At 44.8% G+C, this 27,250-nt stretch overlaps 1 protein-coding gene across 1 annotated transcript in view; it reads right to left on the reverse strand.

Annotated features, from left to right (window-relative positions):
• Window positions 1–27,250, reverse strand: part of LOC126346953 (uncharacterized) — a 1,435,518-nt gene that overhangs the window by 35,101 nt on the left and 1,373,167 nt on the right. Inside the window, exon 10 of the mRNA XM_050002230.1 lies at window positions 1,927–2,123. Coding sequence (XP_049858187.1) covers window positions 1,927–2,123 — 197 coding nt within the window. The remainder of the gene's footprint in view (window positions 1–1,926; window positions 2,124–27,250) is intronic.

Consider the following 27,250-nt stretch of genomic DNA (forward strand, 5'->3'; position numbering starts at 1 on the left):
TTGCATATCACGGTATCTTCTTCCTGTCGGTTAAATTTCGCGTCTGTAGCACATCATCTTCGTGATGTAGCAATTTTAATGGCCAGTAGTGTAATTATAGAGACATAAAATCTTACAGGGAGACTTGAACGCAAAATTTGGTTCAGAGGCTCTATAGCTGTGTTGGAACAGCACCTGAGCGTCGAACGAAATGCTTCAATGTTGTTGGAGTTTAGGGGGAATACCAAGAAGGCTGAGGCTTGAATGGGAATTGGATTAAAAGGGAGTCATGCTAGGGTAGCCCATGCAGTTGTGCAAAGCCACTGTGCCAGGGTGACGTAGTGGTTAGCGCACCTGCCTACTGAGCGGCAGACAAAGATTCATATCCTAGCCTTAGCACAAATTTTGATTCGTCTATTAACTCTACATCTATACGTGGTAGAGGTTTGAGACACGAAGAAGTCTCGGGAACCATATTGGTTCATTTGATTAAGTCAAATACACTCCTGGAAATGGAAAAAAGAACACATTGACACCGGTGTGTCAGACCCACCATACTTGCTCCGGACACTGCGAGAGGGCTGTACAAGCAATGATCACACGCACGGCACAGTGGACACACCAGGAACAGCGGTGTTGGCCGTCGAATGGCGCTAGCTGCGCAGCATTTGTGCACCGCCGCCGTCAGTGTCAGCCAGTTTGCCGTGGCATACGGAGCTCCATCGCAGTCTTTAACACTGGTAGCATGCCGCGACAGCGTGGACGTGAACCGTATGTGTAGTTGACGAACTTTGAGCGAGGGCGTATAGTGGGCATGCGGGAGGCCGGGTGGACGTACCGCCGAATTGCTCAACACGTGGGGAGTGAGGTCTCCACAGTACATCGATGTTGTCGCCAGTGGTCGGCGGAAGGTGCACGTGCCCGTCGACCTGGGACCGGACCGCAGCGACGCACGGATGCAGGCCAAGACCGTAGGATCCTACGCAGTGCCGTAGGGGACCGCACCGCCACTTCCCAGCAAATTAGGGACACTGTTGCTCCTGGGGTATCGGCGAGGACCATTCGCAACCGTCTCCATGAAGCTGGGCTACGGTCCCGCACACCGTTAGGCCGTCTTCCGCTCACGCCCCAACATCGTGCAGCCCGCCTCCAGTGGTGTCGCGACAGACGTGAATGGAGGGACGAATGGAGACGTGTCGTCTTCAGCGATGAGAGTCGCTTCTGCCTTGGTGCCAATGATGGTCGTATGCGTGTTTGGCGCCGTGCAGGTGAGCGCCACAAACAGGACTGCATACGACCGAGGCACACAGGGCCAACACCCGGCATCATGGTGTGGGGAGCGATCTCCTACACTGGCCGTACACCTCTGGTGATCGTCGAGGGGACACTGAATAGTGCACGGTACATCCAAACCGTCATCGAACCCATCATTCTACCATTCCTAGACCGGCAAGGGAACTTGCTGTTCCAACAGGAGAATGCACGTCCGCAGGTATCCCGTGCCACCCAACGTGCTCTAGAAGGTGTAAGTCAACTACCCTGGCCAGCAAGATCTCCGGATCTGTCCCCCATTGAGCATGTTTGGGACTGGATGAAGCGTCGTCTCACGCGGTCTGCACGTCCAGCACGAACGCTGGTCCATCTGAGGCGCCAGGTGGAAATGGCATGGCAAGCCGTTCCACAGGACTACATCCAGCACCTCTACGATCGTCTCCATGGGAGAATAGCAGCCTGCATTGCTGCGAAAGGTGGATATACACTGTACTAGTGCCGACATTGTGCATGCTCTGTTGCCTGTGTCTATGTGCCTGTGGTTCTGTCAGTGTGATCATGTGATGTATCTGACCCCAGGAATGTGTCAATAGTTTCCCCTTCCTGGGACAATGAATTCACGGTGTTCTTATTTCAATTTCCAGGAGTGTACGTGAACACTGGCGCGCGGCTTACCCCGAGAGGCGAGAGGCCCGGCCGCAGCTTGTCGTCACCGTCGGCGGCTGCGGCGGCGAAGTCGCCGGCGACGCTGAGGCTGGTGGAGTTCTTGCGCGAGGCGGCGCCGCCCACGACGGGCGAGGGCGTGGCGCTCTTGCTAATAGGCCGGTGCAGCGACGTGGACACCGGCTCCTCCCCTTGCGCGACGTCCTCGCCTGTAACAACAGGTACTGACGTCACCACAGCAAATGGCTCTGAGCACTATGGGACTTGACATCTATGGCCATCAGTCTCCTAGAACTTAGAACTACTTAAACCTAACTAACCTAAGGGCGTCACACAACACCCAGCCATCACGAGGCAGAGAAAATCCCTGACACCGTCGGGAATCGAACCCGGGAACCCGGGGGAAGCGAGAACGCTACCGCACGACCACGAGATCACCACAGCAGCTCCCACCCCTCATACACTTAACGTAACTTGGTGAGAATGTCCGTAGTACATAAGTAGGACCTACTTCCAAGAGCGTAACAACACCAGTGTACGCGTGCTACGGCTTCTTATCAACCATCGCGTTTGTGTTTGTTTACATCAGATTTAGTATTTTGATGAACGGATTTCTGCATTGTAGTAACTGTCGCGTAATTATAAATACCCTCGTAAAGAGTTATTTATGTGTTTTGCGGTGAAACGCGGCGGAAGTTTTGCCAAAAACTAATGTTCTCAATTCGACAAGTTCCAACGAAGTTTTTCGTTTCATCCTTCGTAATAATACAAATAATATGTTGTAACCTCATAGGATGCTTGAGTCCTCGATTTAGCGCCTAACTGTTTTGACAGTTTTAAGAAGAAGGCACTAAAGAAGGAGAAGCGTAATGAACAACATAAAGCTATAACATCGTCACACTTCGCTTCCTTTGGCGGCGTTTGAAAAGCCAAACCACTAAATGAGACGCTCCTCTGTCTGAAACTGGTGTGCCAATATCTCAGCAATAAAAATTCTGTCTTCCGTCCACCAATAACCGCGTGTTCTTTCTCCTCCTCCCATTTTTGTTATGTCTAGAAAAAGTTCTATTAGAGACAAATGCAGTCGTGAAGTCTAAACAAGAAGTCTACAAATTTTCTTAGCACTCTGGAATGAGCATTAAAGCTAGCTCCAACACTCCACGACAGACTGTTACCTGGTTCTGCAGATGATGATGATGATGATGATGATGATGATGATGATGTTTGGTTTGTGGGCCGCTCAATTGCGCGGTTATCAGCGCCCGTACAAATTCCCAACCTTTGCTCAGTCCAATCTCGTCACTTCCATTAATGATGATGAAATGATGAGGGCAACACAAACACCCAGTGTTCTGCTGAGTTCATGTATACTGATAGAACTTCAAGTACAGTAAAAGCGAAATAAAATTAACAAAGTTAGGAAATATATTTACGGCTGGCTTATTTCTTGGCAATCTGATGAAATATTTTTCAGGGAAAAACTGTGTTGAAAGACTGATAAAATGCTGTCAATTTGAAGTTACACTGTATAATCTCAATGGTGCTGGAGAAGAATATTATCGTATTTTTTAAGGATATATACTTGTATTTTACGGTTGCCTGACGAGATTCCACAACAAAACAACTGTACGGAAGATTTAAGTAACTGTGTATCATGAATGAATGAGGGTAATTGAGATTTTTTTTTTCTTTAGTCTCCGATTGTACAGCATAAGCGTCAGGCGGGTTGTGTGCACAATAGGCGACTGCGCATCTCCGCGCCATACGCTCTGTCACTGCCGAGATCAAGACAGTTTGTGTTGAGCTACAGTCACATAAAAGTGGCCGTCGCAATTGATTCTTCCACCATGTGAGAATCGGGAAACATTATTTGTTTCCAGCAAGCAGAAAAGAATAGTGCAGCAGAAATTAGTCAAAGACTGAGCCGTGTGTATGGAGAAAACCTTACGAGTGGTGGTTTGTATGAATGTTATAGAAAATTTAAAGACGGCTACGTTCATGTGCATAATGAAGGAGGGTCAGGAAATCAAGCATTTTATTACACACGACCTTTCGATTACCCGCCGTACAATTCCAATCCAACGTTGGGTGACATTCAATTTTTCCTTTAAGAAATGCGCTTCCTAACTAACAAGAAATTTCAAGACAAAATCAAGACTCATTTCAATTCATTAGCGGCAACACTTTATGGAGAGGCTATTGCAAAGCTTGTCCACAGGTACGACAAACAGCTCATCCATTACGGTGATTATATCGATGAGTTACCATAAGTTACATAGTAATAAAATATTTTTTTTTACATACCAGTACACATCTTATTTTTCGCCTATCAGAGGTTCAAAAATAAATAAATAAAAACTTAAAGGCCCACATGAATCACCCAGATATCGGTAAATAATCACAAAGGATTTTAATAATGTTGTACGACGTGTTTCAGTGATTTAAATCAACACTACCTGAAGATAAGTTATACATTTTGATCTCCAGCATCTGCGTTAGTATCCAACTGGACGGCGTCATTGTGGTTTTACAGCAGAAAACATACATATCCTGGATGGACGCTGTAGATAAAAATGTAAACCGACACGGCCTGAAGATGAGGGTTAAGACCTCAAAGCGGCTCATTACGAACGACAGATTTTGTTTTAATTTCGTCCATCCTGAATGATGAACTTGAAAAGCTTTGTCGATAGTGATTTAAATATATATAAATTTATATAATAAAGCGACGACACCAGTTACATCTTTTCTCACACGTATCATTAAATCATTATTTTTTTACTCCTGTTTTTATAGACATGGAAGTCCTAACCAGAAAAAGTCTGAGTCCGAAAGTAATTGAGTTAAAATGGTATAGAAATATGGACGGTTGTTCAGTACTACCTTCAAGAGTAAATTCTGATGTATTATACAAATTATTTAGAAATATAAATTTTATTTGGTTTTCTCCTTACAACTGATTCACTATTACATTTCGTTAAGAATAATTGCTGCTATTATATTTATAAAAGCTCCTCAATCTGCAGACATAAAGATGTGTTTCTAACTAGTGTAACAGTGAAGGTCAAAGTGTAACGTCCTATCGACAGTTATGTGAAGGAGGGGTTCTGACATGGCAGAGTATCTAAGTCCGATTTATGAGAGTACGGAAAACCTGAATCACGATGACAGGACAGGGTTTTAACTGGCTCATCTAGTTCGAAAATTCTATGCATCCATTCACCACACCGCCAGTTCGCTCGATCCCTATAATAATGGAGGGATCTTTCAATCAGTTTCCGCATACAGCGTGGGTGTATTCCTCGCAGGAAGGAATAAAGCTGTCGCTTCTGCGGAAGGTCCACCAACACCTCGTGGTCTTAATGTTAGCGTAGCTGACTCTCAATCAGGGGCTCCGGGTTCGGTTCCCGGCCGAGTCGGGGATTTTTTTCCGCATCATCATCATCATCATCGTCGTCAACATCGAGGCGCAAATGCCCGAAGAAGTGTCAAAATACGCACTAGGCGGTCGAACTCACTAGAAAGGGTCTCGCGACCGAAGGTGCCGCTCGCACATTTCAATTTGTGGGAAGTCCCTAAAGCAACACCAGTCTAAATCGAATTAGAAGTACCGTACGGTTCGACAGATGATGAAAAGGCTTGGAAATTCAAACGTCGGAGCGGAGCACTTTTATAAATATACTAACTATACCCGGCTATGCTTTGCCGAGGCATAGAAGAAAGAAAAGCGAAAGCACACGTTTCTAACATGTATGGGAAGTGGATATACATCCTATCTCCTCCGCACCCTTTCTTTGTCAATTTCCTTCTCCTTCCCCCTTTCTCTGTCCATAGCCTCCTCTCCCTTCATTGTGTCATCTCCTCCCTCTTCTTTCTCTTCACCTCCTCCTGCTCTCCCTCTCGCAGTAAGTCACCCCCCGCTCCCCTGTCTCTCTTCTCTCTCTCCCTCTCTCTCTCTCTGCTCATCTCCGTTACCTCCCATTCCTCTGTCCATCTCTTCTTCCCCCCCCCCCCCTCTCTCTCTCTGATCTTGAGCCTTGTTTATTGTTATTGCAAATTCAGAAACTGCAGAAGCATTCTAATCACAAACCAATAAGCCATAAATACAACTTTCTGTTTGCCGGCAATGATATTAACGCTGACAATTAACCCTGAGAAAATACCGACGTTGCTGTTAACACTATGTGTGCAGAAAGTATATAGTCTCTGTGTCTATCAATGCGTATTACAGTGACGTGTAAAACTTTGAGCCGGCCGCAGTGACAGAGCGGTTCTAGGCGCTTCAGTCTGGAATCGCGTGGCCGCTACGGTCGCATGTTCGAATCCTACCTCCGGGCATGGATGTGTGTGATGTCCTTAGGTTAGTTAGGTTTAAGTAGTTCTAAGTTCTATGGGACTGATGACCTCAGCAGTTAAGTCCCATAGCGTTCAGAGCTATTTGAACCATTTTAAAAATTTGAAGTAAATTGGAAAGGTGCATTTTGACATTTCTGGTAACAATGTTATCCTGTTATATATTACATATATATTATATCTATTAAAATATACATATATCAATGAATTAGGTACCTAAAACACGCCCGTATTAGAATTCAACCTCGTGTCAAATTTTCAAAGCAGCCCATGAAGAACTTTCGGAGACTTGAGATTTTGAAGAAACGAACATCTACTTTTGAACTTACATAGAAACCGTAAATGTTCCAAAAAATCTCTAAAAGTTACACGTACTTAAAAACACACCTGTATTAGAATGCAACGTTGTATCAAAATTTCAAAGCAATCTGTCAAGAACATTCGGAGATCCACGATTTTGAACAAAGGAACACTTACATTTTTATTTACATAGATTGGATTTATCATGGCATTTCAGATTCATAAAAGAAGAATTCATACGGCACAGGTATTTATATACAGGATTATTTCAATAAGAATGTGATAGGAAGTCGGCCGTAGCCCTGCAGAAGTCGTCATGTCATTTTTTGCCTGAAGTAATTTTGGGAAACCAGGAAAAGCCAAAAATAGGATGTCTGGATGGAGAATGAAACCTCCATCATCCAGAATACGAAACGTAGTCTTTTTAAACCAGTACAACCTCATTCAAGCATAAGTTCAGATTGAACAAAGATGAGGAATGAAATCAGCTGCACCCTTTTCAAGGAAACCATCATTCGTCTCGAGCTGTTTACGGAGAGAAGATTTGAAATCCGTACCTCATGAGTGCGAATCCCCTGTCATAACTACTGGTCTACGTCTTCCGACAGATGACTTCGACGTAATGGAGCTGTGATTAGAGAAGATTTCAGTAAAGCTCCGGTTCATTCAAAAAGCCAAACAATATACCTGATGTGTTCGGACTTTCATTTAATCAAAGATGACAAGAGCCATACTCGATCCTGCCGGTGTTAGCTAAACTACGTAATCAAAAGTATCCAGACACCTGGCTGAAAATGATTTACAAGTTCGTGGCGCCCTCCATCGGTTACGCTGGAATTCAGTATAGTGTTGGCCCACCCTTGGTCTGGATGATAGCTTCCACTCTCGCAGGCATACGTTTAATCAGGTGCTGGAAGGTTTCTTGGAGAATGGCAGCCCGTTCTTCACAGAGAGATGCACTGAGGAGAGGTATCGATGTCGGTCGGTGAGGCCTGGCACGAGGTCGGCGTTCCAAAACACCCCAAAGGTGTTCTATAGGATTCAGGTCAGGACTCTGTTCAGGCCAGTCCATTACAGGAATGCTATTTTCGTGTAACCACTTCGCCACAGGCCGCGCATTATTAACAGGTGCTCGATCGTGTTGAAAGATGCAATCGCCGTCCCCGAATTGCTCTTCAACAGTGTAAAGCAAGAAGGTGCTTAAAACATCAGTGTAGGCTTGTGCTGTGTTAGTGCCACGCAAAAAACGAGGCGAGTAAGCCCTCTCCATGAAAAACACGACTCCACCATAACACCACCGCTTCCGAATTTTACCGTTGGCACGTTTCACATGCTGGCAGAAGACGTCCACCGGGCATTCGCGATACCCACACCCTGGCATCGAATCGCCACACTGTGTACCCTGTTTCGTTACTCCACACAACATTTTTCCACTGTTCAATCGTCCAATGTTTACGTTGCTTACACCACGCAAGGCGTCGTTTGGCACTTAACCAGCGTGATGTGTGGTTTACGAGCAGCCGCTCGACCTTGAAATCCAAGTTTTCTCACCTCCCCCCTAACTGTCATAGTACTTGCAGTGGATCCTGATGCAGTTTGGAATTTCCGTGTGATGGTCTGGATAGATACCTGTCTATTACGTATGACGACCCTCTTCAACTGAGGGCCGAACCGCACAATAACCCTGGGTTCGGTGTGGGGCGGCGGTGGGGTGAGTGGACTGCTGTAGCCTCTTGTGGCGTTGTGAACCACTGAGGGCTAGGGCGGGGCGAAGCCTCTCCGACGTTTCTAGGTCCCCAGTTCCATACAATACAACACAAATACAAAATTCTTTGACAAGGCGGAATCGTCCGATATACATCACGGTAACATTCTGTTTGATTTTTATTTTAGTATTTTTCTAGTGATCTTTGTTTTTGTTTGTTTTTAGTCTTTCCGCCTTCTTTCAATCCAGTTCAGTTAGCATATTGCAAATAATTTTGCGGACGGAACCGGCAGTTTGTGAGGGATTCCTAATGTCATTTGGATGCAATGAATTATAGTCAACAGAAACTTTAAAATTGAATGAAACTGGACCTCACTCATAAGAAACATCGTAATTCCGACGTACAGCTTGTCTGACGCCGTGGGAATGACGTCACAAGACACTAGAACAAAAGGCGCAGCCTCAGCTGCAAATGTGCGTATGTTTTCGAGATGCCGCTGTATTGTTTTTACCCCGCGTGAAGGTGGCGAAATTGTACCAGCGAGGTATTTCTGTGTATCGTACTCATGTTATAATAGGCGAACATTAGTCAATGATTTTCTTCGTTATTTATAAAGTTAGGGTCACATCAAATACCGGATGATCATAAAGTCAGAATAAATCTGAGAACTGAATAAATCACGGAATAATGTAGATAGAGAGATACAAATTGACACACATGCTTGGAATATCATGGGGTTTTATTAGAACAAAAAAAAAAAAAATACAAAATTTCAAAAAATGTCCGACAGATGGCGCTTCATCTGATCAGAATAGCAATAATTAGCGTAACAAAGTAAGACAAAGCAAAGATGATGTTCTTTACAGTAAATGCTCAATATGTCCAGCATCATACCTCAACAATAGCTGTAGTCGAGGAATAATGTTGTGAACAGCACTGTAAAGCATGTCCAGAGTTATAGTGAGGCATTGGCGTCGGATGTTGTCTTTCAGCATCCCTACAGATGTCGGTCGAACACGATACACTTGCGACTTCAGGTAACCCCAAAGCCAATAATCGCACGGACTTAGGTCTGGGGACCTGGGAGGCCAAGCATGACGAAAGTCGCGACTGAGGACACGATCATCACCAAACGACGCGCGCAAGAGATCTTTCAAGCGTCTAGCAATGTGGGATGGTTCTAATAAAACCCCATGTCATAGAAAGCGTGTGTGTCAATTTTTACCTCTCTATCTATATTATTCCGTGGTTTATTAAGTTTTCAAATTTATACTGACTTTTTGATAACCGGTACATCGCCATTCTGTGATGCAGTGAAACATCTTGCAGTAACATCGGTAGAACACTGCGTAGGAAATCAGCATACAATGCACCATTTAGATTGCCACTAATAGAATAGGGGCCAACTCTCCTTCCTCCCATAGTGCCACACCACACATTAACGCGCCAAAGTCGCTGATGTTCCACTTCTCGCAGCCATCGTGGATTTTCCGTTGCCCGGTAGTGCGTATTATGCCGGTTTACGTTACCGCTGTTGGTGAATGACGCTTCGTCGCTAAATAGAACGCGTGCAAAAAATCTGTCATCGTCCCGCAATTTCTCTTGTGCTCAGTGGCAGAACTGTACACGACGTTCAGAGTCGTCGCCATTCAATTCCTGGTGCATAGAAATATGGTACGGGTGCAGTCGATGTTGATGTAACATTCTCAACACCGACGTTTTTTAGATACCCGTTTCTCACGCAGTTTGTCTGCTACTTATGTGCGGATTAGTCGCGACAGCAGCTAAAACACCTACTTGGGCATCATCATTTGTTGCAGGTCGTGGTTGACGTTTCACATGTGGCTGAACACTTCCTGTTTCCTTCGATAACGTAACCATCCGGCGAACGGTCCGGACACTTGGATGATGTCGTCCAGGATACCGAGCAGCAATCTTAGCACACGCCCGTTGGGCATTTTGATCACAATAGCCATACATCAACACAATATCGATCTTTTCCGCGATTGGTAAACGGTCCATTTTAACACGGGTAATGTATCACGAAGCGAATACCGTCAGCACTGGCGGAATGTTACGTGATACCACGTACTTACACGTTTGTGACTATTACAGCGTGGGTAACCAACAACTACAAGAAAACTATACCCATAGGATACGAGTGTTTGAAAATCTGCTGTTCGGGCTCGACTTTTGTAAACTGAACAACAGACTGTAGGTAAGATCTTCGTAAACACAAACACACACACACACACAACGGCACAGGTACACATTTATTGCACACGCACAGATTATCTGGGAACTTGTGCGTGAACTGTGAAGCACTACCACCGATTATTAGCTTTTGACAACAATAAGGAATAACCGCAGGGGGCCGGTTCGTGGAAATTCTTAGGCTGACGACGTCGGCAGTTTACCTTCTGATTCGTCGTCGGAGGGGGCGACGACGGAGACCTCTGGACCGTGCGCGTAGGCACCGTTGACGGCGTCGGTGGTCCCTGCTGGCGAGTCACGTGACCTGAGAGGCGGCAAGAGGGGCCTCTTGGTGCACAGCACGTGTAGCTCGGGCGCATCCACTTCGTCGGGGCGCGCCACACACGGGCAGCACCACCACAGAACACCCGACCGCGGTTTGCCGCTCGCCATGGTCAAATGTACTGACTCCCTTGCTACCAACTCCCACTCACTGGCCACCTACTCCTGCTCGCTCACTGCCTATCGCGACTCACTGGTCACCAACTCCAACGGAATGGTGACCTACCCAACTCAGTGGTCACCCAGCCGACTTAGTGGTCACTAATTCCAATCCACTAGACGCCCACTACAACTTACTGACTGGATGCTCCAACCTACTGGCTACCAAATCCGACTCACTACCTAGCTACTGCAGATAATTAGCCAATTGATCGAAATCATTAGTTGATTACTCCAATTCGCTACCTGGCTATGATGTTGCAGTTGCCTTGCTACTTGTTGCATCTGGGCAGACCACAAACTGTTTTTCAGAACCAACTTGTGCTGCTCTGTGGATGGTGGTGAATGGTCGTTCAGTTCCACACTGCAGTCTTATAAGATTTCGACTGATCATTCTCAAGGGCCATAAAATATTTATAATACCACATCGCAATTTTGCTACTGCTTACCGAACGAAAGCTCTCTGTATTCAATAACCTGGTATTTAGTTGACAGTTGTAGCCTGTCCATAATTCGAGACAGTTAGGTAAATGAAGCACGGGAGATTATCTTTATGCTAAATGCATGAAACAATTTAAAACAGAGGCACAGACGCTGACAATTAAATTGCCCTTTAGTAATGAATTGTGTGTGATGCAGACGACACACTGATGTCGCAAATGCCCTAAACAGTGGCAAAGCTTCCATAAACTTATTCTACGTAACCCGCTGATTTATCCTCTTTGTTTCATATACGCAGGTGTCTGCCTTCTATCAGAAACTACTTCGGTTGCTTCCCACATAAGCAGATATGCTATCTAAGATAAGTCAGCCTTCTCTTCTTTCAGCTCATGTTCTTCAAACCTGAATTGTAGCGTAATATTTCTGTTTGCAGGATCCGCAGTTGTGAAACAATCAGCCACGTCAGTGGCGTTCAGCTATAGAATCCGGATCGGCAAAACGCTACAATACACCAAAAAAATCACTTTCAGTGAGTGATGGCTCACAGATCGTCCTCAGTGCCGGGCACAAACTACACTTCGATACAGTCACCACCATCAAGTTGATATAATAAGTGAAGAGAAGCCGCGAAGATTTGGAATGTTACAACAAAACTGGCACATTTTACACACCCGGAGCGAAAAAGCTAAAGACTAATTGGAGTTCCCTGGCCATACACCCTCAGCGAAAGTATAGTTGGGTGCAGTAGGCCTATATGACACTGCAACGTTCCCACTGGATAATTTCAAACGCCTCAACTGAAAATTATCACAAAATGCGAGTCTTTCGTCCTAAAAGAGCGCACAGAAGAGATGCAGCACGAGCTCACGCATGTCGTCAGGGCGACGACCGCAACACACTAATGCTCTAACGCACAGGACTGGCATTATCGCGGACCGGACACACCAGCAGCCGGCGGAAACGGAGGTTTCCATCCGCTCGGGAATTTCTCTCTCTCTCTCTCTCTCTCTCTCTCTCTCTCTCTCTCTCTCTCTCTCCATACACACACACACACACACACACACACACACACACACACACACACACACACACACACATACACACTAGAGATGGGCAAACTGAAACACGTAACTGTTTCGGAACAAATGAAACAGTACAATGTAATGTTTCGATACGCTGTTTCGAAACAGTGAAACAGTTTGTGTTTTGTAATCTAATAAACCTACACATTTTATCATCTTGAATGTCTGCTGTATAAGTATGTCCATATAAACATAAATGAGGTGCGACAGCGCTAATCATATCGCAGAAAGTATGATAAACTATCACTTAGGCGTCTTGGCAGTTTCGTATTTCCTGCAGCAAATGCGCTGCTTTCGTGTCGTGTGACTTTCATAGTTTTCAATTGGCTGAGGACAGCCATAGCTGAAGACAGTAGAATCACCACGAACGGAACTGGAGGTGGGAGCAAACTGCAGAAACAACGGATACGCTACTGGGATTCCCACATTCCGTTAGTATGCGTTATATACCCATCTTGCTAATTTCCATGCACACAAAGGGAATCATTGTGGATAATAGGCACAGTGACTATAGACTCACAAATAATGCCAAATAATTCGAATAAATAACAAAATATAACAGAAAAAATTTTGTCTTACAAGGTGTTTCGAACCGTTACTATAAATTCACCATGCTTCCCAGCCCTTCCCGTTCACCATTACACTATCAGTGATATGTCAAACAGATTGCTACATCAAATTTATGTATATGTCTAATAACTGTCACTCTACGCCTTTTTTAATTCAAAATGTTGTAGGCTTACTTGCGTTGCTTAATATGATTACTGTACATGAAAAGAGAAGCGTATGTTATAAAAAAGGGTAATTTAACTGAATGATTTTCACATATTTATTATTTTGAATGTGAATAGTATGCGTTGTTTTATTGTTTGGTTAGTGTTTATAAAGCAGATGCTACGCCATTTCGGAATAGGACAGTCAGATAGAAACGAAGCTTCATTTTCGGATATCAAGAGCTTCATGCTAATGATGGAAAAAAGATTTCGACACCCTTGAAAGTGTTTCATGAAGTGGCATGTTGTGTTTCAGAACCTGTGCCGAGCCCGAATCTCGTCCGACACAGAGCGGAATGAAACATCACTGTTTCGATGCAATTAGTCCGTTCCAAGCACAGGTGGACTGAAACAGCCTTATTTTGAAACAACGATACAGTTTCTGTGTCTGGCTCGAGATCACATCTGGTTCGGTTATCCGAGACAGGGCGGAATGAAACACCACTGTTTCGAAACAGTGAACGACAGCCGTTCCGAAACACTGAAACAGTTCCACGTATCGATACACTGTATCGAAACATTTGAACAGTGGCCAAGTCTAATACACACACATACACGTGCACGCAAAGCGCGTATTCATGAGGAGACATAGATAAGCCTCACATTAACTGAAGAATGGTGTTCACTTCGCAGTAGCTAGTTAGGTAGAGCTGTGGCAATCAATCGTAAGGTTGGTTTCATGCAGTTAGTAGTATGAGGGGCGTTTGAAAAGTCCGTGCAAAGTCCGAGAGATGACACCACCGGCGCGTCTCGAGGTCATGTTTAGTTAGTAGCATCTTTGGAAAGAACGCACACCAACTTTCAGCCATATTGGTCTATTTCTTTGTGTTTGGCACTCGTGTGAATCGAGGAAGTCGATTGATTGTCAAAAAATGGACGAAAAAGAATTTCGCTTGGTGTTTAAACATTACTTTATGAAAGGAAAAACGCCTCAGGAGACTAAAGAGAAGCTTCATAACATTACGGTGACTCTGCACCTTCGATTAGAACAGTTTGTAAATAGTTTTAAAATTTTCGCAATGGCCATATGGGAACAAGTGATGCTGAACGTTCTGGACGCCCTGTGGAGGTTACGACTCCAGAAATAATCGATAAAATCCATGATATGGATGACAGAAGAGTTAAGGAGCATGAGATTGCTAGTGCTGTGGGCATCTCGAATGAACGGGTATATATTTTGCATAAACATTTGGACATGAGAAAGCTATCCGCAAGATGGGTTCCGCGATTGCTGACGCCTGACCAAAAACGGAATCGTGTGAAGTGTTGTAAAGATGGTTTGCAGCTGTTCAGGAAGAATCCGCAGGACTTTAAGCGTCGTTTCGTCACTGTGGATGAAACATGGATACATTACTATGCTCATGAGACCAAACAACAATATGTAAACAATGGGCTACCAAGGGAGAATCTGCACCAAAAAAGGCGAAGTTCATTCCTTCGGCCGGAAAGATTATGGTGTCTGTCCTTTGGGATTCGCAAGGGATAATCCTCATCGACTATCTGGAAAAGGGTAAAACTATTGCAGGTGCATATTATTCATCGTTACTTTACCGTCTGAAAACCAAGCTGTAAGAAAAACGCCAGCGATTGGACCGCAAAGAAGTCCTTTTCCATTACGACAATGCACCAGGACACACCTCAGCAGTTGTGGTTGCAGAATTAATGGAAATAGGATTCCAACTCGTTTCACATCCCCCGTATTCTCCAGACTTGGCTCCCTCTGACTGTTATTTGTTTCCCAATTTGAAGAAATGGCTGTGCGGGACAAAGATTTTATTCAAACGAGAAGGTGATTGAAGCAACTAATAGCTATTTTGCAGACTTGGACAATTCCTATTATTCGGAAGAGATCAACAAATTAGAACAGCGTTGGACGAAGTGTGTAAGTCTAAAAAGAGACTATGTCGAAAAATAAAAAAGGTTTACCCCACACACGTAAGTAGTTTTTATTTTTGCATGGACTTTTCAAACGCTCCTCGTATTTTAGAGGTACGGGATTTTGGTCCGTTGAGTGACTATCTCTATAGCGACACGGTATCGGTCAATTCATTTTCTCATTTTCGTGGCACGGGATTCAGTTGTAAGATTTTAGTCGAGTGAATAACGCTTATGCGTGTGTTTCTGTCACATCCAAATCCATGACTTAATAAATTTTAATGCTTGTGTTTCTTTCCCATTTCTGTGCGGATGATAATGCAAGCAAGGAGGGAAGGTTGTACCTAAGTAAATAATTATGGATTTATCATTTGCAGCAAATATGAAAAAATCTCGTGGCTGAATACTGTGTTCCAGCAGGAAACACATTGCGTATACAAGAAAGGTAGATGTGCATTTGAATGAATCAATGAGTATTATTACGGGTACAGGAAAATCCACATGAATCCTTTGGCTGCCGGCTACTGTGATCGAACAGTTCTAGGCGCTTCAGTCCGGTGTGCGCGGCTGCTACGGTCGCAGGTTCGAATCCTGCCTCGGGCATGGATGTGTGTGATGTCCTTAGGTTAGTTAGGTTTAAGTAGTTCTAAGTCTAGAGGACTGATGACCTCAGATGTTAAGTCCCATAGTGCTTAGAGCCACTTGTTTAATTTTTTTATCCCTTGACTGTACAAATGGTTCAAATGGCTCTGAGCACTATGGGACTTAACTTCTGAGGGCATGAGTCCCCTAGAACGTATAACTACTTACACCTAAGGACATCACACACATCCATGCCCGAGGCAGGATTCGAACCTGCGACCGTAGCGGTCTCGCGGTTCCCGACTGTAGCGCGTAGAACCGCTCGGCCTCATCGGCCGGCCCTTGGCTGTACAGATCAGAAACATTCCACTATCCGAATTGCAACGCCGAGACGCAATCAATCAAGAATGGAGAAAGCTGCTTCATTTCGACTATCCCTACGAATTTCTAATTCATACAGTCTTAAGCGACCCTCTTCAGACTGTTTGTCATCACACACTCCACTGTGGCGTAGTGGAAGAAACGACGAAGTTTGACATTAAAGAAGAGTGGCGCAAGAGATGGAATGCTGCAACAACAAAACATCGACGTGTGCAAGCTCCATCTGCCACTTCACCAGGATTTGATTCGAAGAGAAGAGAGTCGACAAGACTGAACAGGACAAGAACCTGTCACTCCAGGTGCAATGCTATAAGGCGTAAGTGGGATCTCCGAAAATCTTCAGCCTTCTATCATGACTCTGATTAAATGAATCTATTCTAATTAACAGTCCTCATTTTGTAGATTAAATGTTCTCCTCCTTAGTATTATTAAATTATTAATTTTGGGGATTTAAAGGTTTTAGCTTTGTGCCTAGATCCTTAAATGTGTAATTGCAGACTATATGTGCTTCATAAATCTGTTGCTGTCACCATACCATAGGCCTAAATAAGTTAAATAAATCGGTAAGGGACGAAAAACGTACGTAGGAATAGAGGACTTAAAAATGGAAAGTCATCTATGCAGCTCAGCTTATACAGAACACCTCACATAATTCATAAACCCCTAATGGTTGGTAAGTTCATGATCGGAACACAGAATTCGGCAAATGATAGCACACTAAAGAGGGGGAGAGGCGCCGAGTATTTTCTTGTATGACTGTGTACATATTTTTGTCTGGCGAGATACTGAAGTCACAATGGGACTTTTTAATAGGACGAGTTTGTTTAATTGTGATCGTTAGCTCTTGAAAAGAGCAATAAAGTAGAGCAGTAAAGTAATATATCGTTTTAGAATTATTTGAGTGAAACAGTTCGTCAGTATGCTAGTAGATGCTTCAGCAAGAACCAGTTGTGTATTTGACGCCAAGCAACCGCCCTTATACTTGATGAAGTGATAACACGTGTCTTGAAGATGGTTGCTCGGCCGAGCCCGACGCTAGTTGTCTATAATTGAATATTCTTCACAACAACTTTTGGAAATTCCACGATGATGTTCTTTAAATACAATAAGCAAACTTATTGTTCACAAGTCTCAAGCTACTTGTAGCAGTAATTTACCAATCTACATACGGTTTAGCTTCGTTGACGCATTTGCAGTTATATAACCATAGTCGCCATAGAGTTCATTATACATAAAACACTTACGGTGATGAATAAACTCATACATTCGCGTGAAGTGAGTTAGGAAATATATGCACAGTCTCCATCAGGATGGCACACGAAAATCTCCAAATTGGCGACTTCCGTTCATTTGCTTCGCAAATACACAAGAAAATAATACGAAAAGTTGAAGCAAAGTTAAAGTTTTTTTAAAAAGGTGGACTAAGAGCATTTACAGTTCTGCTCAAGTTTCCCCACCAGAAAAAAAAAAAAAAACATTGTCATTGACAGCTGTGTAACGGGAAAAGAGGACAGTTCAGTCCCCCGCTGTGTGCTGTAATAGAGCTAATGGAATGGAAAGTGTACTCTCGCAAGAAGTTTTAGTATCTGCACGACACAGACTTTTACCGAACAATACGGAATTACTCTTTGACATAAGCGAGGTGGATGGGAAAGGTTAAGAGGGAGGAGAAGAGAAAGAAAGGAATGAGATGGTGTGTGTTTGTGTTTGTGGGTGGGTGGGGGGTGGCAGTGAGGTTGAGGGCGAAGCACACCTGGACGCTGGGAGAGGGCGGGGTGTGTTGTTTAATCAGCTAATGGTGGCGCGCCGGGCGTGGCGGCAAACAGAGCGCACGGGGAGTTACCGGGCACCTGCTCCAGTGCTGCCAACAGAGCTTTCCTCGCTGCCCGCATTACGCTCTTTAGCCCCATCGCTGCGAATTTTTCTTTCGTAAAATGCCTAATGGTTAATACAAGTCATTCTTTTCAATTAAGTCTGTGTTTTTCAAGTGCAACCCAATGCATAATTGCATAAACTTCTTCCATTCTGTGCTCTTACAAGCCCAATCACTGTATGCGATAAATATTTCACAACTTTTAGACGTAAAAACACTTTCGTCCCCTCCATCATAGTAGTTAAGAATGTAAAAAAGAGAGTTAGTTTAAAAACAAAGACTTTTGCGAGTTGTAATCCTTATTATATCATTTTAAAAATCTTACGTCTAACAGCGATTAGTTCATTTAGTGTACTAATAAACAGTTTTCTAAGTGGTATTATTGACTGTTAATTATGATAAACCACACCTTCCAAAAATTGTAGTATGGATATGGTCTTCAATCCGAAGACTGGTTTGATGCAGCTTTCCACGACAAAGTATCCTGTGAAAGTGTCATAATCTATGCATAGGTTCAGCAACCTAAATCCATTATATCTGCTTATTGTAGCCTGTCTTTGGGGTTCTTCTACAAAATTTAAACCCCCGCCCCATTCTTCCATTATCCAACTGATGTTTCACTGATGCCTCAGGATGTGTCCTATCAATCTTAGCCATTTACCTATTCGATTCAGGACCTTTTCATTAGTTGATCTATATACCCATCTAACCTACAAAATTCTGCTGTTAACATCATATTTCAAAAGTTTCTATTCTCTTCTCGTCTGAACTGTTTAACGTCCACGCTGCACTTCCGCATAACAGTGCACTCCAGACAAAGAAGCTCCAGAAAAGATTTCCTAACACTTAATTTTCTCATTTCCAGAAACACCTTTCTTGCTACTGCCAGTCTGCATTTTATATCCTGTCTACTTTGGCCAGTGTCTCTCATTTTCTGCCAAAATAGCAGACTGATGTTTTACCTTTAGTGGAATGAAATTAAATGATCGTATGGCATTGATGGCTGGGAGTTCAAACCGGGAGAAGTTTGGCCTCCGAGTGCAAGTCTTTTCAGTTGACGTCACATTGGGCAACTTGCGTGTGGATGATGACGAAATGAGGTGGAGGACAACGCAATATCCAGACCCTGTGCGGAGAAAATCTTCGACCCGAGCGGAAATCGAACCAGGGCCTGCTGCATGGCAGTCAGAAGCGCTGACCGCTCCTAAGGAGACGGACATTTTTAGTGTCTCATTTCCTACTCTAATTCGTTCAACCTCGCTCGAACTGATTTGACTAAATTACATTAACCTTATTTTATATCTGTTGATACTCATCTTATAACCTCTTTCATATGTTGTTTAGGGCAATGAAAGCGACTATGTTTTAGTGTATAACGTCGGCAAAAGCTGAGTTGCAACAGCACGTACTGCTTGCTTGCACTTGCCTGCCCCCCCCCCCCCCCCCCCTCTTCGCAGCAATATGTAACATCATACGAAGCTCTCTTCGCATGTCTAACCATGATTAGTAATTAAAGTGTTTCTTTTCTTTCGTTGTTATTCACTGATTATTATTCGCAATTAAAAAAAGAAACTTAATCTTATCATGATAGCTAAACTTTTTAGTGAAATACGTAAATATCAGACGACTTAATTGCTAAATGTGTTATATAGTAAGAATCATGAGATTTCGTTGTTCCTGGTGGAGAGTGTGGAAATCTTGCCAAAACATGGCGCGTCAAAAAGATATACAGTTATTGAGCTCCATCTTGTAACCGCAACTCGGACGATGCCTGAGACTTCCGTATGTAGTGCCACCGCGTGAGCATCGGCGTTTTATTTGGAGTTACATGTTAAGATTTACAATGCAAGCGCCTTGCTCGGTTCCAGAATTCAACTCCAAACATCTTTAACTCGATTGTGGTATGTCTAGATACTTTTTTGTTGCAGTATCATATTTATCGGCCGTGGTAATCCACTTTGTATGTAAAAGCTGCCAAGTCCGCCGTGGTTCCGATTCCACGTCGGACTGTAGACCAACCTATACGGTTACTTGAATTGTTTATTGGCTCAGAAACACATGTTTATTCAATGGACTGGTGTGAGATAATGTACTGAAAGTAGTGTCCGACGGCAGCTACAACCTTTCCCAACTTTGCGAGTAACAAATGGATACTACGATAAAAGAGAATCATTTGACGTGACCCAGTCACAGAGGCAGTTTTTGAGAGCGTTAAAAGATGTAACGCGTTGTTCAGAAAGGCCATGCTGCATGGATCGAAACAAATTATAACCGGAATGGGAGATGTCTGATGAATATGGTAGGTGGGGTAAGACATTCCGTCGAAGTGCCCTGAAGGTTTCCTTCACTTGATTTTCAACATTTGATTTGGCATTGTTATGAAGCAGAATGACTCCGTACGTCTCTGAGCATACTGGGGGCGTTTGTCATATGTGCGTGATTCAAATTGAGTAATTGTGCTTTGTAGCGTTTAGCGTACACCATTAGAGACGGTTGCAGCAGCTCACGACACACCACACCGGCAACTGCGCATATCGTCACTCACCTCAAAATCGTTGCTTTGAATCTTCGAAACCAATCCCTGCACGTTGTTTCCGACAGAACATGTTCTCCACACGCGTCCACTAGCAGACGATAACTTTCCGTAGCAGATTTCTTGAGATGAAAGAAAATGAGTACCGCTTCCAACAAATGCTGTTTTGTATGTACAAAATCTGACGTGTTCAGGGCACTAAATGTTCATGTCCTTTCCACTCCACTCGAATGTCACACACAGATTTGAAAGCCTAATGTTTCTACTGTCAAATAAGTCTCGCGTCGCCGTCCGCTATCTTATAATGGTGGAACTGCTGCCCATCCTTCAAACAGCGAGAATCATTTCAAAAAATGGTTCAAATGGCTCTGAGCACTATGGGACTTAACATCTGAGGTCATCAGTCCCCTAGAACTTAGAACTACTTAAACCTAACTAACCTAAGGACATCACACACATCCATGCACGAGGAAGCATTCGAACCTGCGACCGTAGCGGTCTTGGGGTTCCAGACTGAAGCTCCTAGAATCGCTCGACCACAGCGGCCGTGACGAGAATTATTTGAAGCTCCCAATTTAAGAGTGTGAATAAGGCCTGTCATAGACATGAAAAAAGGCGAGTACGACCACGCCTAATTAAGCTCTGTATTATAACCAACTTCGGGTTAATGACCGCCACACCCAGCAGTGCTTTTGGAATAACTCCGAAGGGAAGCGCGCAGTACGTCAAAGAGGATGTTGCGAAAAAGCACTGCACAAGGTAACCGCACTCGGCAACAAAAAATGGTTGCGTGTCGCATTACGTTTCCTTCAGACATCACATTCCCTCCCCCCCCCCCCCCCCCCCCCCGGCCTCATCCTCTTCACGCTTTATTCACTTGTGCTTCAAATTGTGCTGCTCAGTCCCTCTAGTTCGTAGTTCAGTGCACTAGGGGGTCAGATTGCAGCAGGAAAATTAGGTAAGTAATTCCTGCTTTCCAATAATCACAGACAGAAGAAGGAAGCTTGCGATTTAACGTCTCAGGTTGACATTGTCATTCGAGTCGGGACGCAAGCTCAGGTTGGACAAGGATGAGAGGTAATAGGCAGAGTCTCTTCCAAAGCAAACGTCTGGGCATTCATCTTACGCGATACGGAGACAGCACAGACATCCTGAATATGGATGGCCGGACGGGGCTATGACTGCAGTACTCTGGAATGCGACTCCTTTGCCTTAAATACTGTTTGTGGATTTTCCATATTTTTGTGCACCCCCTGTATATGCAAACGCACAACTGGAGAGAAGGATACGTGACTGCTATCCACCTACATCGTCGTTACCTGAATTTGCCTCTGTCTTGCAGTAACAGTGGCATAGAAGTCCCTTGAGAACCATTGTTGTTGTTGTGGTCTTCAGTCCTGAGACTGGTTTGATGCAACTCTCCATGCTACTCATCCTGTGCAAGCTTCTTCATCTCCCAGTACTTACTGCAACCCACATCCTTCTGAATCTGCTTAGTGTGTTCATCTCTTGGTCTCCCTCTACGATTTTTACCCTCCACGCTGCCCTCCAATACTAAATTGGTGATCGCTTGATGCCTCAGAACATGTCCCACCAACCGATCCCTTCTTCTAGTCAAGTTGTGCCAAAAACTCCTCTTCTCCCCAATTCTATTGAACACCTCATTAGTTATGTGATCTACCCATCTAATCATCAGCATTCTTCTGTAGTACCACATTTCGAAAGCTTCTATTCTCTTATTGTCCAAACTATTTATCGTCCATTTTTCACTTCCATACATTGCTACACTCCATACAAATACTTTCAGAAACGACTTTCTGACAAATCTATACTCGATGTTAACGAATTTCTCTTCTTCAGAAACGCTTTCCTTGCCATTGCCAGTCTACATTTTATGTCCTCTCTACTTCGACCATCATTAGTTATTTTGCTCCCCAAATAGCAAAACTCCTTTACTAGTGTAAGTGTCTCATTTCCTAATCTATTTCCCTCAGCATCACCCGACTTAATTCGACTACATTCCATTATCCTCGTTTTGCTTTTGTTGATGTTCAAATTATACCCTCCTTTCCATTCTGTTCAACTGCTCTTCCAAGTCCTTTGCTGTCTCTGACAGAATTACAATGCCATCGGAAAACCTCAAAGTTTTTTATTTCTTCTCCATGGATTTTAATACCTACTCCGAACTTTTCTTTTGTTTCCTACATACCATACAGAGCGTGTATTTATCCAATCCGACACGACCGGAAGCTGTTTTGGATGCTAGTGATTTGCTACACCGTATTAGGCACGGCGATGTGTTGTGTTTCTGATGTTTCCAGATTTTTATCTCCCCTTCCCCCCCCCCCCCCCCCTCCTCCCCTCTACATGTAGATTTCGAAGTGTAGTGTTTCAGTAGCGTGTGTGAGTGCGTTAGGTCACAGCGACGCTGGACGAGGAGAGAGAAAGGAATCGACATTAATCTTGTTGCAGGGACTGTTCCAAGCTTACGGACTGCTCCAAAACCTGCACTGCATTGACCTCGTCCTTAAAATGAACCCTGCTACCACGGAATACGAATCCACTGCAGGTGTAGCGGCATTGTACTAGGGAAACTACTACCGATTGGTATCGGCAGCGTCTGAGGTCGGGTGAAACCTCGAGGAAACTTGGACTGACTTGCCACCCAGAAGTTTCCGCGGCCGCGCACAATGAGTTACGAGACGGACAGAGGTCGGCGGCGTGTAAAATAAGAGGGGGTGGGGGGTGAGTTCCAGCAGAGCGCCGACGGCCGACCTCGCCGGGTCCGGCGGCAGCGGCCGTCGCTATCGATTAGCTGGCTGGCTGGCTGGCTGGCCGGCCACGGGTCGCAGTCGCCGCTGCCATCGGGTTCCCAGCTGCCACGCGCCGGCAGCCACCCTGCTCTAACTGTGGCTCCCCTGCTGCAGCCTGCAAAGCACCTCGCCTCGCCAGTTCAGGCGGCCTTACCAAAGTTACCCCATACTGGCGTCACTACTACCAACTGTCGTTGAGGAGTCGCACTTTTCGATGTACAGAAAATCCAAGAAATAGAAAATATTCCTACATTCTACATCTACAGCCATACTCCGCAAGCCACCTGACGGTGTGTGGCGGAGGGTACCTTGAGTACATCTATCAGTTCACCCTTCTATTCCAGTTTCGTACTGTTCGTGGAAAGAAAGATTGTCGGTATGCCTCTGTGTGGGCTCTAATCTCTCTGATTTTATCCTCATGGTCTCTTCGCGAGATATACGTAGGAGGGAGCAATATACTGCTTGACTCCTCGGTGAAGGTATGTTCTCGAAACCTCGGCAAAAGCCCGTACCGTGCTAGTGAGCGTCTCTCTTGCAGAGTCTTTCACTGGAGTTTATCTATCATCTCAGTAACGCTTTCGCGATTACTAAATGATACTGTAACGAAGCGCCCTGCTCTCCGTTGCATCTTCTCTATCTCTTCCATCAACCCTATCTGGTACGAATCCCACACCGGTGAGCAGTAATCAAGCATTGGGCGAACAATTGTACTATAACCTACTTCCTTTGTTTTCGGGCTGAATTTCCTCAGGATTCTTCCAATGAATCTCAATCTCGCATCTGCTTTACCGACGATCAACTTCATATGGCCATTCCATTTTAAATCACTCCTAATGCCTACTCCCAGATAATTCATGCAACTAACTGCTTGCAGTTGCTTACCTGCTATATATGTATTCGCAGCACATTACACTTGTCTACATTGAGATTCAATTGCTATCCCTGCACCATGCGCCAATTCATTGCAGATCCTCTTGCATTTCAGTACAATTCTCCATTGTTACAATCTCTCGATATGCTACACCATCATCCGCAAAAAGCCTCAGTGAATTTCCGATGTCATCCACCAGGTCATTTATATATATTGTGAATAGCAACTGTCCTACGAGACTCCCCTGCCGCACACCTGAAATCACTCTTACTTCGGAAGACTTTTCTCCATTGGGAATGACATGCTGCTTTCTGTTATCTAGGAACTCTTCAATCCCATCACACAATTGGTCTGATAGTCCATATGCTCTTACTTTGTTCATTAAACGACTGTGGGGAACTGTATCAAACGTCTTATACTATAATCATCACAGCAGACAAAAAGGGTTTGACTCTAAATGAAAGTACCAACTAAAGTCGGCACAAATGCGTCGAAACATGTTTGGGAGTTAAAAGAAAAAAAAATGTAGCTTGCGTAAGAGGAGGACCTGTATTGCCATAATTTATTTTGCAAAGACGGTTGCTGGTAGAGATTTGAACACAACCGATGAAGATAACCACGAGTCGTCTGTCTTTTAAAATATATTCCCACCCGCGCACTAATGATTCTCGGTGCAAGCCTACGAACAGCAAAAGAAGTAGCCCCTGACCTAGTGGCTCAAGTGATTAACCTGCTGACGCGTATTTTGATACCCTGCCTTCCGCTGCCGGTTCTGTTCATTTGATTATCCTGGCACTACGCAGTCGGCTCGATGGCCGGAAGAGAGAGAGAGAGAGAGAGAGAGAGAGAGAGAGAGAGAGAGAGAGAGAGAGAGAGCGTCCGGCGCGTGCCCCTTGATCGCACGCATTGCGTCATCTCCGGCCGTGACATTCAACGCCCCGCGCACGCACTCCACACCTGGGCCCAGCCACAGCGGCAATTCAAACAGCTTGCCGCGCGAGTAGTGCACACTCAATCTCATACTAAATCTATTGTTCAGTGTTTATTTTCTGTTCACTTGCGTCCGCAGTCCTGCAGTATTTTAGAAAGGACAACACTTCCCGCCCACACCGTTGTTAAATGTATTTATTCACGAAGATCACGATTGCGGCCAATAATTCCATTCCTAAGTCATAACTGTAACAACATGAATTGCTTAAAGACCAGTTCAACTTTAAGGATACATTCTGTTCCCGAAATACAGTGGTTTAACAAGACCAATTCAAAAATTACTATACACTACTGGCCATTAAAATTGCTACACTACGAAGATGACGTGCTACGGACGCGAAATTTAACCGATAGGAAGAAGATGCTGTGATATGCAAATGATTAGCTTTTCAGACCATTCACACAAGGTTGGCGGCAGTGCCGACACCTACAACGTGCTGACGTGAAGTAAGTTTCCAACCGATTTCTTATACACAAACAGCAGTTGACCGGCGTTTCCTGGTGAAACGTTATTGCGATGCCTCGTGTAAGGAGGAGAAATGCGTACCTTCACGTTTCCGACTTGGGGGTTGGTCGGGGACGGCCAGCTCGTCCCACTCATCTCCCGACCGGACTACGGCTGTGGCTGCACGAGATACTGCCCACATTGAGGCTGATCCCTCACCTGTGGTAGAGTAGGAGATCATCTCGAGGTGTGGCAGGGGGCGAAAGACATTCCAGAGGGCTGAACGGAAGACCTCTCCAGTTTGTCTGACGAACCGGTTTCAAGCTCTGTCTCCGGCTGATACTGATGTTCAGCCGGAGATGGCTGCTTGTCCTGTTCCAGAGGTTGCTCCTCAGTCTACAAGATCCGGGCAGTTGCAGAGGGTGGGCTTACTGGTAGTTGGGAGCTCCAACGACAGGCGCGTAATGGGGCCCCTTAGGGATATGGCAGCAAGAGAGCGGAAGAAAACCAATGTGCACTCCGTGTGCATACCGGGGGGAGTCATTCCAGACGTGGAAAGGGTCCTTCCGGATGCCATGAAGGGTACAGGGTGCACCCATCTGCAGGTGGTCGCTCATGTCGGCACCAACGATGTGTGTCGCTATGGATCGAAGGAAATCCTCTCTGGTTTCCAGCGGCTATCTGATTTGGTGAAGACTGCCAGTCTCGCTAGCGGGATGAAAGCAGAGCTCACCATCTACAGCATCGTAGACAGGAATTACTGCGGACCTTTGGTACAGAGCCGAGTGGAGGGTCTGAATCAGAGGCTGAGACGGTTCTGCGACCGTGTGGGCTGCAGATTCCTCGACTTGCGCCGTAGGGTGGTGGGGTTTCGGGTTCCGCTGGACAGGTCAGGAGTCCAGTACACGCAGCAAGCGGCTACACGGGTAGCAGGCGTTGTGTTGCGTAAACTGGGCGGTTTTTTTTAAAGTTAGATGGCCTAGGGCAAGTACAGAAAGGGCAACAGCTTCAAAGGATGCGGGGCAAAGTCAGGACATGTGGGGACCAAGCAGCAATCGGTATTGTAATTGTAAACAATCGAAGCTGCATTGGTAAAGTACCGGAACTTCAAGCGCTGATAGAAAGCACCGAAGCGGAAATCGTTATAGGTACAGAAAGCTGGCTGAAGCCAGAGATAAATTCAGCCGAAATTTTTACAAAGGCGCAGACGGTGTTTAGAAAGGATAGATTCCAAACAACCGGTGGTGGTGTGTTTGTCGCTGTTAGTAGTAGTTTATTCCGTAGTGAAGCAGAAGTGGATAGATCCTGTGAATTATTATGGGTGGAGGTTACACTCAACAACCGAGCTAGGTTAATAATTGGCTCTTTTTACCGACCTCCCGACTCAGCAGCATTAGTGGCAGAACAACTGAGAGTAAGTTTGGAATACATTTCACATAAATTTCCTCAGCATGTTATAGACTTAGGTGGAGATTTCAATTTACCAGATATAGACTGGGACACTCCGATGTTTAGCACAGGTGGTAGGGACAGAGCATCGAGTGGCATTATACTGAGTGCACTATCCGAAAATTACCTCGAACAATTAAACAGAAAACCGACTCGTGGAGATAACATCTTGGAC

The sequence above is a fragment of the Schistocerca gregaria genome, chromosome 1 (genome assembly GCF_023897955.1).
Source record: "Schistocerca gregaria isolate iqSchGreg1 chromosome 1, iqSchGreg1.2, whole genome shotgun sequence".
In the NCBI taxonomy this organism is placed as follows: domain Eukaryota; kingdom Metazoa; phylum Arthropoda; class Insecta; order Orthoptera; family Acrididae; genus Schistocerca; species Schistocerca gregaria.